This window comes from Neovison vison, chromosome 6 (genome assembly GCF_020171115.1).
Source record: "Neovison vison isolate M4711 chromosome 6, ASM_NN_V1, whole genome shotgun sequence".
NCBI lineage: Eukaryota > Metazoa > Chordata > Mammalia > Carnivora > Mustelidae > Neogale > Neogale vison.
The window spans coordinates 215,544,128-215,554,925 of record NC_058096.1 but is presented as its reverse complement, the minus strand read 5'-3'; the positions used below and the strand labels follow the sequence as shown (position 1 = coordinate 215,554,925).

General features: G+C 52.4%; 1 protein-coding gene across 1 annotated transcript; it reads right to left on the bottom strand.

Annotated features, from left to right (window-relative positions):
- Positions 1-637: 637 nt before the first annotated feature.
- FARSA (phenylalanyl-tRNA synthetase subunit alpha) lies at positions 638-9,464 on the bottom strand. The gene is made up of 13 exons (XM_044254092.1): positions 9,291-9,464; positions 7,162-7,299; positions 6,980-7,078; positions 6,781-6,899; positions 5,781-5,873; positions 5,568-5,696; positions 5,370-5,485; positions 4,155-4,239; positions 3,960-4,059; positions 3,700-3,868; positions 3,518-3,595; positions 3,251-3,365; positions 638-2,600 (listed from the first exon to the last, which is right to left on the bottom strand). The coding sequence occupies exons 1-13, from the start codon at positions 9,435-9,437 to the stop codon at positions 2,462-2,464; spliced, it is 1,527 nt and encodes a 508-aa protein (XP_044110027.1). The 5' UTR covers positions 9,438-9,464; the 3' UTR covers positions 638-2,461.
- Between the last annotated feature and the right edge of the window lie 1,334 nt (positions 9,465-10,798).

The window sequence follows — 10,798 nt, the reverse complement described above, 5'->3', positions numbered from 1 at the left end:
ACAACTCAACTTAAAATGGGCAAAATAGGCGTGTGCAAAAGTCCTGAAGTGGGAGCAGACTCAGCTAGGCTTGGGAGGGAGAAGAGGAAATGGGGGAGGCTGAGTGGGGGATCAAAGTTGGGCAAGGGCTGGACTCGGGGCCAAAGCAAGGGGTTGGGAGTTTTGCTCCAATTCACTGGTAAGGGGAGCTGCGCTCTAGGACACCTGTCAGTGTCCATGTGTGAGAGGCAGCAGGAATCCTGTGCAGGGCTCTGTCACCGGTCACGCAATGCCTAGGGCACCCATGTTGACACCTACATTATGGAGAATGTGGTTTGAATCTGGTCCCTTACCAGTGAGAGAGGCTGGGGGGTGGGGCATACAACTGCCACTCATCCTCAAAATCCATTTTTGCCTGTCACTAAGGCTATAAAATCTAAAACGGACTATTTTAAGGGTTGGAACTTCTGGAACACAGAGTTTAATAAACAGTAGCTAACATTAGTATCTTGTGGCAAAGTCACAACGTAAACAAAATGTACATTCCTGCAGCACCAGATTTGAAGACTTGTGGATTATCTAGGAGAAAAATCTCAAAAGATTCACTGGTAAACATGCTCAGGTGCACGCACTCATTGAAAAGAAAAGCAACACACAATAAGCAGGACGATTTCTTTATGGTGCAGCGTCTGTGTCACTTCTGAAAATAAGCAAAATCAAACCTGTCTTGTTTAAGTAACATATATAGTAGCAAAAGTTTTAAAAACACATGAGGAGAAACGCCAAATTCAGGAGGGAGCAATCTCAGTGAGGTGCTGGCAAAAGGAACTAGGACAAGCCCACAGGGGTCTTTGAACCATTAGTCACAGATCTAAGATGCGGAAGACCCAAAACAAATGTAGTCCATGGTTAGATTTGATCCAACTGGGGGGCAGACTCCTAAGTGCTTGCTGTATTAGGCTTTATGGTTTATGTTCTGTACACTTTACCTTGCCCACCCACCTTCACTTTTCTGTGGTTTTACCCCTCCCTCCAGTTTCGTATTTATCTGTTTATATCTCCAGGGTACCCTTTCCTCCAGCTCAGCTCCCCAGGGCAGGGACAAGAGTGAGCTCTCCCCTTTGCTGAGTCCTCAGCTCAAGACACGGCTGGCAGTCAGAAGGTGCACATTTGTTGCAGGAATGAGTATATTCCTGTATGACTGAATTATTTAATTTGAAATAAAGAAAAAAAATCGACCGAGTAGCCCCTGTGAGATTGGTATGTACACACACCCAAGAACCAGGTAAGTCCACAGCCTCAGCTGCCAACTGTGCCGGCTGTAATGGCGGCCCCAAGATTCCAGAAGTACCGTTCCCATTTCCAAAAGCATGCCGACCCTGCAAACGGGGGGGTGAGGAACCTGGAGACTTTGAGATTTGTTTTAAAATACTTCCACAGAAACAGAGAACCCACTTACGGCTCAGTGTAGATTCAGGAAGCCCTATCCTACTCATCTTCCTCCTAAGGAGCTCCTATGAAATTCTTAGGAGACCAGGTTTTTAAAAAAGAGTAGCTTTTTAGGGGGAGGACAGAGGGATAAATGGGTGGAACACAAAGGACTTTCAGGGCACTGAAAATACTGTGTTCCCCTAACAATGGACATGCAGCATCACACCTGTCCACACCCAGAGAATGTACAACACAGAGCGTGAAGTGCACGAACCATTAAGTGGGGGCGGTCAGGAAGTCTCTGGAGTTCATTCATCGTTATGAAAGGCACAGCTCTGGTGGGGATGTTGATGGTGGGGAGTCTGTGCACGTGTGGGGGCAGAGAGTAGATGAGAAATTTCTATACTTTCCACTCAATTTTGCTGTGAACCAGAAACTGCTCTTTTTTTAAAAAGGCGGGGGGAGAGGAGGCGACCTTAAAGAAATGCTTTCGGGGATAAAATAGAATGTTTTTTTAAAGCTGCCTCCACCCGTCACCTCATCATGCCTGGCTGCCAGGGGGAATTATGGCACCTGCCTTGGCCTTCCCCTCTCATATGCCCCTTCCCCAGGGGTGGAAGGACTTCTGTTCATCTAGGGTAGAGCCTGGCACTACCAGGTGATCGGTAAATGCTTGACGGAGCTTGTCTTTCCCAACGGGATCTAGCCCAGGCAAGCCAGGAGCTCCTGAGGATCCAGGGCCCCCAACCCACCGCTCCTCACACCCAGGCGTCTGGCACTCCTCCATCCCTAAGGAAAGGCATCATATGAGGACAACTGCCCAGTTTATTAGCCAGTGGATGGCCTGCAGGGCTCCCTAGGGCCCACCTTTGTAGGTCGAACCTGCTACCTGCTCCCTTGCGGCAGGTGCCGAAGAGGAGATACCAGGGGTGGGAGTGGGGGTGGATGGCCTCACAGAGGCCTTATAAATACAAGGAGGTCTCTGGCAAGGATGCTACGGGGCTGGACAGCTGTGGCTCAGGGAAAGGAAGGCTATCCAGGGTGGCCCATGTCATGCAGCGCCCTGTGTCCGTGGGGGCCCCGGTTCAGCATCCAGGCGGCACAGGGGACTATCATACACCATCTGCAGGTTCACCTTGTGGCCCACCAGCTCCCGGATGTTGTTGATGCCGTATTTGATCATTGTTGGGCTTGGGGTGGGGAGGAAGGTAAAAAAAACAGTTTTAACGCAATATCAGGTCATGATCTCCTCTGATCAGGCTCTCTCTGATGGTTCCCACCTCCTTAAAAGCCCATGTTGTTCCCAAGGCTCTCAAGGCCCTGAGTCATCTGTCCGGTCTCTTCCTCACCCTCCTCTACCTCCTCCCTCCCTCTGGCTACACTGGCCTCCTCAATGTTCTCCAAATATAACACATTCCTACCTCTGGGTCTTTGCACTGGCTTTTCCAACTGCCTGGAACACCCTTCCCCAGATGTACCCCAGCTTACCCTTTCACCTGCCTCTGGTCTTTGCTCGGATACTGCCTCCTCTTTGGAGCCTTCTCTGACAACCCTGTCTGCTTAGCCTTCCCTACTGTGTTCTTGCTGGCTTCAGACACACTCTGAGAATTTACTTATTTATCTTGCTAACTGCCACCTTTCTCACTGCACTACGAGCCCAGCTTTGCAGAGGCAGGGATGTGTGCTGCCCTACTCCTAGTACAGGACCAAGCACACAGCAGCCACTCACTAAAGGCTTGTCGAATGAGTAGCAAACCGATGGCGCTGAAGTCTGCAGGCCCCCAGGCCCCGCAAGGCACCTATATGGCAGCCAGACACCCTGAGTGGTTTAAGCACTCACCGCTCCAGGGAGAGGCCCCAAGCAATGACTGACACATTTTCGGGGAGCCCCATGGGCAGCAGCATCTCAGGGCGGAAGAGCCCAGAATTCCCGACCTCCACCCACTTCTTCAGGCCTATAGGGGTGGGAGAAAGAACGGCAGGTTGTGTGGATGACGCTGGCTCTGGCAGTGATCTTGGCAGTGGGCTTGGAAGTGACGGGAACCGGGCTGAACTGTGGGCAGCCTGAGAAATCCCTCCCCACCCCCATATCAGGATCCCCCCTGACCTTGATGGTAGCTGAACACCTCCATGCTGGGCTCTGTGTAGGGGTTGTAGGCCGGCTTGAAGCGCAGTTGGGTGATACCTGGGCGAGGGAGACGGGGGAGCAGAGGGCTGGAGGGTAAGCTTGGCAGCATGGGATCCTCCCATGGCTCCACTGCCACTGCCCACCACAGCCTGCCTGCCTACCCAGCTTGGTGAAGAACTCCCGCAGGACGCCCATGAGGTGGCCTAGGGTGAGGCCATGGTCAGCCACCACGCCCTCAATCTGGTGGAACTCGGCTAGGTGTGTGGCGTCTAGGGTTTCATTTCGGAACACACGATCGATGGAGAAGTACTTGGCTGGCGCAAAGGGCTTCTGGGGGTGATAGGCAGGCCAGGCCCGGGAGGAGGTCAGAAGGTTTATAGGACAGCCCCCTGCCTCCCCCACTGCCCAGGCTGAGCTGCACCTTCTGGGCCAAGCGGTAGAGGGCACGGGCGCTGGCCGACGTGGTGTGTGTGCGCAGCAGGTTTTTCCGGGCCTCCTCCAGTTTCCACGTGTATTTGTACCTTCAGGAGGACAAATGGGAAGTCTGCATTGTGGCACTCGGACCCCCCAAACCTTCTCCCTGCCCCGACACCCTGAAGTCTTGGTCCTGTCTCACCCCTGTGAGCCGTAGCCACCGTGAGAGTGGGTCCGCTTCACCCGATGGACGTAGTCCATTGGGAGCTGCAGGGCCTCAGCTGGATCTGGGCAGGACAGAGCATCATCTGGTCAGTCAAGGAGCATTTCTCAAACAGCCACTGCACAGAGGACAGACAGCAACATGTGCAGCTCCCATCCTTGCCAATCACAGCAACCAGAGGGTGCCAGGAACACCCAAGTCAGTCCCAACCCCACCTCTGCCCAGAACCCTCCCATCTCCTGGGGTGTGAGGGTGGGAGGTGGGACAAAGCTCTCTCTTTGGCTACCCTGTCCTGTCTCTGCCACTTTCTAGTTGTTCATTCCCTCCAGTCACAGGGCCTCCCAGCTGATATGTGCGCATACCAGCGACATTTCAGCCTCAGGACCTTTGCATAGGCCTTTCCCTCCTGAACTGTCCTTCCCATATATGGTTCTCTTCCTTATCTCCTTTGGCCTTTACTTAAACAAAGACTTAATTTTAAGCTAACAGCCCCGACCCCTTCATGCCAGTTTCCACTGTGTTTACTGCCATCTTGTATTACTGCACTTGAGTACCACTCAGGATTTAGTAAGTATCTATTCCACCAGGACACAGGTCTCACCAGGGCAAGAACTTCATGTTTCATTCATAGCTATAACCCAGATGTTTAACAGAGACCTTGGCACACAGGAGGGGCTTGGCAAACATTTGTTGCGTGAATGTGTGAATTCTTAAGATCTCTTTCCAGAAACATTGATTTTGGCGCACCCGAAAAGCTTGAGATCATATCCCAGCTCCACCACTTTTGACCTGTATGACTGTGGGTAAGTGACGTTCCTTCCCTAAGCCCAGATTCCTCCTTTGTAAAAGAGAGCGAACACTGCTACCTCCTACAGCTGGCAGGAGAATCAGAACAGAGACTGGTGTATGGTGAGAACTTAGTAGACTAGAAATGAGAGACTTTTAGAATTCAGGGGGACAGGGTATGTCAAGGTGGCACCTCTATGATGTGACCCGTCAGCAGAGAACTGCCTGGCAGAGCATGCAGGAGCCAAGAACTGGGCAGGAGGGGACGTGGGAGGAAGCCACAGAGGTCACTGGGACCAGCTCACACCGCCCCAGCAGGCCACGCCAAGGATGGAGTTTATTCTGTAAAATGAGTACGCCACTCTGGAAAGGCCTGGTGCCTCTGATGGCGTGGCCACTTCCACCCACCTCGGAGGAAGAAGGTGTCATGCTGGTCACGCGCCGGGTGCTGCTGGGGCTGGAAAAGTGCATCAAAGTTCCAGAAAGAGCTCTCAATGAAGTTGTCAGTCGGCATCTCTGTGAACCTGGAGGGAGATGCGACCTGACTGCCCTGCCTGTGCCCAGTGGCCGGGCCGCCCCTGGCCCCACCCCTGGCCCCGTGCTCACCCCATCTCCAGGAAGATCTGTCGGAACTGCGTGCGGACCTTGAGCAAAGGATGCAAGTGGCCGCCGTCGGGGAGGACACCATGGGCCAAGAAGTTGTATGGCTTGAAGGGCCGGTCCCGCCAGGAGCCACTGTTGGGGCACGCAAGGTACGTGGGTCTGGTGAGGGCTGTCCTCCCTCTCCGACCTGCCTCAGTTCCTGGGGTCACCCCCTACCTGGAGATCATCTCTGGGCTCAGCTCTGTCTCCTGCTTGGAGATGCTGGTGCTGAAGGCATTGCCTTTGCTCACCCAATAGGTCTTCAGGGTCCTGCGGCCAGAGAGGAGGAGGGGACGCCACTGTCACCTCCTTCGGGAGGCTTCCTTAGATCTCCCAGCTGATGCTGACCCCAACACCAACCACCAAGTCACTCTGTTTTATTTTTCTCTTGACATTCATCATCACCCGAGATCCTCTTACTCAGCCCACACCTACATCGCTCTGTCGCTCACTTACTCACTCAACAAATACTTAATGAGAATCTACTATGTGCCAGGGTCTACTCAAAGTACTGAGCATACAGCTGAGCAAGAGTAACAGGTACAACTCTTGAGCGTTTATTCCGTGCTGGCATGTTCGACTCCACTGAAATCATCCCACTACCTTGTGAAAAAGAGGCCATTTTACAGAAGAGGAAACTGAGGACCAGAAAGATCAGGTGACTTGACCAAGGTCACACAACTAACAAGTGCCAGAGCCAGGACCAGGATCAGGCAGCTCTCCTCCGGCCTGTGTCCCCATAAATGCTATGCCACTCGATATCTCAAAGGGTACATCAGCCCTGGCAGAGCAGAGCCCTAGGCCTGTCTAGGATCGGCAGTCAATAAATTCCGGACACTGGAATCAGAGCTGTAAAGGAAGGAAACATGGCACTGGTATGGAAAGTAGAAGTGAGGAACTTTTATGGAACTCAAAGGGAGACAGGGGTGTCAGGATGGCAGAGGTTTGATGCCCAAGCCTGGCTTAAGGGAAGACCGTTCTTGGCAGAAGTCATGGCACAAGCAAAGGCCCTGAGGTGGCATGAGCCTGGCACAAATTCTTGACAACCACGTGGTAAAGCAGAGCTGGGAGGACACTGAGAGCCCTGTGGCCCAGTCTGGGCATGGTGACTCCGTCCCCCCCAATCCCCAGGACCAAGCAGGTGACACGGGATGGAAGGGAGGCGGCACCCACTCACACTTCAGTCAGCAGCTTCCTCTTCTTGAGCTCACTCCTCTCCTTCTCACCCAGCTTCTCAGCCTGCCCGCCCTGGACCAGCTGGAGCCGCCGCTGCACCTCGTCGTCCACAGTGTCCACCTGCCGTGATGATGGGTGTGAGAGACCGAGAGGGCCAGGGGCCCACCTGCCCATCTGCCCCGCTGCACGCAGAGACTCACCACTCGGAACACCCGGGGCCCGTCTGCTGCACTCTTGTCCACGCGGATCCATTTGTTGGACATGGCCTTGCTGAAGCCCACCTTGCCGCTGGGCAGCCGCTGGGGGAGCGAGGCCACAGTGAGTGGGGCATGAGGGCCACCTCACCCCATCACTTCCCTAGGCCTCGCTCTTAGGACCTTACCATGAGCTCACTCTGGGCCAGGCCCTCCTGGGGGATGCTGTGAAACACCCGGGCCTCATGGCTGCCCTCCTGGGCGATCTCCTCGCCCTCGGCAGTAAGCTCCCAGCGCTTGGTGGAGCGCAGCTCAGCCTCAATGACCTGAAGGAAATGGCAGAGGGAAGACCCAAAGAGACAGGGTTCAGAGCCAGGCACGCCCTTTCCACAGCACCTGGGTTGCACAGTGCCTGAAGACAGCTTCATATCTGAGCGGCACCACATGCCAGCAGAGTGAGCACCCCTAGCCAAACCTCCGTTTTCCTTCTGTGACACAAGGATAATGACGGCTCACGCCTCTCAGGGAGAAGTAAAGTATTAAGAATGGTATCTAATAGAAAATCAGTTCCATTACTTTTGAATCTCAGAAAGATTTTTAAGGCCCCAGTTCACCCCCAGGTGAACTGATTCATCTCCACATTTAACATGTTGGCCATCTCAGGGCCCAGAGTGTCAGAAAAAGGCCCCCAGGTCCACATTACACACAGAAATGCAAGGCTCCGTGATGAGGATGGGTTCAGATCCAGCACAGAGGAGCAAGGCTGGGTGGAGCCCACACGACCCAACTCCCTCTCCACTCTAATTCCCAGCTCTGCTCCTCACACCCTGTGTGACCTTGGTAAAGTTGCTTAACTTCCCTGAGCTAATTTTCTTACCAGCAAGAGAAAGGTGTGATGGGCTCTACCCCATCTACTGAATTAACCTATGGGAAGGACCTAGAATGTTTTCTTACCATCACTGTGTTAGACTGAGACATGATAAACAGCCACTATTTAACCTTCTGGGACCAACACAAGTCAATTTCACATCAATCAAGGTACTGAGGCTCCACACACCTGCCCTCTGCACTGATGACCTCAGGCTCTAGAGCCTGAATGCTTAATTTTTTTCTTCTTTTTTTTTAAAAGATTTTACTTGTTTGTTTAACAGAGAGAGGGAACACAAGCAGAGGGGATGGGAGAGGGAGAAACAGGCCTCCAGCAGAGCAGGGAACCCGATGTGGGACTCAATCCCAGGACCCTGGGATCATGATCCGAGGCGAAGGCAGACGCTTAACGACTGAGTCACCCAGGCGCCCCTGAACGGTTAATTCAAATCCAGGTTTGCCTGTTCCTTCCAGTGACATTGATCAAGTTACTGACCAGTGCTCAGGTGTCCAGTCTGTAAAATGGAGAGATCAGTACTACTATCCTTGGGTAATGACAAGAACTAGATGATAAATAACGCCAAGACCAAAGTGGGGCACAGAACATGAGCTTGATGAATATGCAGCTCAGTTATGTTTTCTGATTTGTAGCTCCAAGGATCCAGCCTCCTAGGTGGCCCATAGGCCTCTCCAAATCTTCCTCCTATGACTTTATCCCTTTTTTTACTTGTCCAAGTCAAAAAGTTTGGGCTTCATCCATGCTCTCCCTGCCTTGCCATGGATCTCCTTTCGCTCCCTCTCCTGAATCCTCTCTCCATTCCACCTGCCTCCCTAAAACCAGACACCATGCCCTCTCGCTTGGGGAGGTGCCACCCTCTGCCTTCCTCCCCTCACCACCAGTCCTGCCCCTGCCAATCCTGCCTCAGAGAGATGCAGATAGGACACACCTCTGACTGGCTCCAGCTCCTGCCATGGTTCTCCAGTACCCCCAGGAGATAAAGACCTACAAGGCCTTGCAAATCTTGGCTCTATTAAGGCCTTTCTACATCTATTTCCCATCCCTGCCACTGATCCCTGGAGCTTTCCTCCTCAGTGCAGAGGCCTGACTCGGCCATCACCTCCACGGGACATTCTCCTTGACTCCCAAGCCAGGGCCAGTTGTCACCTCTGGATTCCCTGTACTTCCTCCATCGCTCTGAGAGTTACCTGAGCGTCTCCCTCATTAGACGGCAACCTCCGTGAGGGGCAAAGACCGCGGCTCCTTTTCCACCATCGTGCCCTCCCTAACGCCTACCATGTCTCAATGGGCATTTACTAGTGCACAACGTCAGTGCTTCTGGGCTCTCACTTGTTGCCTGCGGCGCGCAGGCAGGACTCCTGAAGGATTCTTCTGCAGACAGGGCCTTCAGGCGCAAAAGCGAGGAGGCCCGGCATCACCCGCACGACTCACCTCGCCCAGCGCTTGCAAGCTCTTCACGGCGCCCACCACGACCTGGTGGTCCACGCCCAGCTTAGCTGCCAGCTCCGCGCTGTCCAGGCCGCCATCGGCCGCCTCTAGCTGCCGGAGCAGCACCTCCGCCACTGGGCCGTCCGCCATGGCTGCTGCCAGCGTGCTCGGCGTGTCCCGGAGGGGGTCCTGAACAACCGGAACCGGAACCGGCGCCGGGAGTGTATCGCCATCTTGAGTGTGGCAGACTGTGGCCAGGCTCAGGACGCCGCCATCTTCAGTGCGGCAACTGAAGCCTAGAGGGTGGGAGAGACTTAGTGCCCGCCTCCGCCCTAGCTAGACTGGTAGTGTCTGGTTGATCGGGGAGGCCAAATTGAAGACCTCAAGGACAGAATCGCAGTGTTGTTTTCAGTTTCACCCAGCCACACTTCCAGAACGCGGCGTGACCTTGGACTTTCCTCTTTCTGACTTTAGGAGCCCTCTGCCCTTGTAGGATTCTCTCTTGGCCTACAGGAAGATTGTAGGTGGTGGGCTCCAGAGACAGTCATTCCGCTGGTATCACTGACTTTTAAGTTTTTAAAAGGAGGGTAGGAAGACAGAGATCATCCCTATTTCTAAAGGAGAGAGGGACTCACCTAATAATAGTTATAGTCAAGATAGCAGCTAACCTGTAGAGACATCTCCTGTCCTCTGCCCAGTGCTTTGGGTGTGTTATTTCATTTTCCCCAAAACTTTGACATAGATATTAATATAATCCCCCTTTCACAGTTGTGAAAATGGTGGCTCAGAGGGTGATACGACTTCCCCAGGATTCCACAAGCAGTTGGTAGAGATGGTGTCGGAAACTATAAACAATTCAGATGGCATTCCAGTCAGTGTATGCTCTGAGAAGATCAATGTCAGGGCAATAATGGATACCCTAATCAGTACTGGCCTCTAGAAATATTATGCAAGACGCAAATCTAATTTTAAATTTTCTAGTGGCAGTGTTAAAAACAAAGTGGATGAAATTAATCTGAAAAATCTACCAAACCTAGTATGTCCAAATTATCATTTCAATACTATAAAATTACTAATGGAATATTTTATGTTCTTTTTTCATAGTAAGTCTCCAAAATCCGATGTGTGTTTTATACCTAAGGCACATCTCAGTTGGGAACCACCTACATTTCAAATGGTTGATAGTTACAGGTGGCCAGTGGAGATTAGTGCAAGTAGATTCTAATTCCATTTATACCACTCAGCCAAGTTGCTTAGTCTTTCTGTGCCCATTTCCTTTCCTGGATAGAGATGAGGTTATGGGCTTATATCACAGATTTAAGTGAAATACTGCTCACACATGTACTCATACTGCTGATACTAAATTGAGTGTGGACCATGTGACAAGCACTATCATAAGAAGAACACCTTTACTTTACTGTGATGGTTTTACCATCACTATTACTATGTGAGCCTGATCACCCAATCCTGACGTCACAGTGAGGTCCTGATAATAATTCAGTATGTGGATC

Excerpts from the sequence above, each read along its gene's own strand:
- FARSA (XM_044254092.1), bottom strand. The coding sequence starts at position 9,437 with ATGGCGGACGGCCCAGTGGCGGAGGTGCTGCTCCGGCAGCTAGAGGCG. Across the intron at positions 7,300-9,290 it reads GCTTGCAAGCGCTGGGCGAG|GTCATTGAGGCTGAGCTGCG; the intron begins GTGAGTCGTGCG and ends CATTTCCTTCAG. Across the intron at positions 5,874-6,780 it reads AGGAAGCTGCTGACTGAAGT|GACCCTGAAGACCTATTGGG; the intron begins GTGAGTGGGTGC and ends CTCTGGCCGCAG.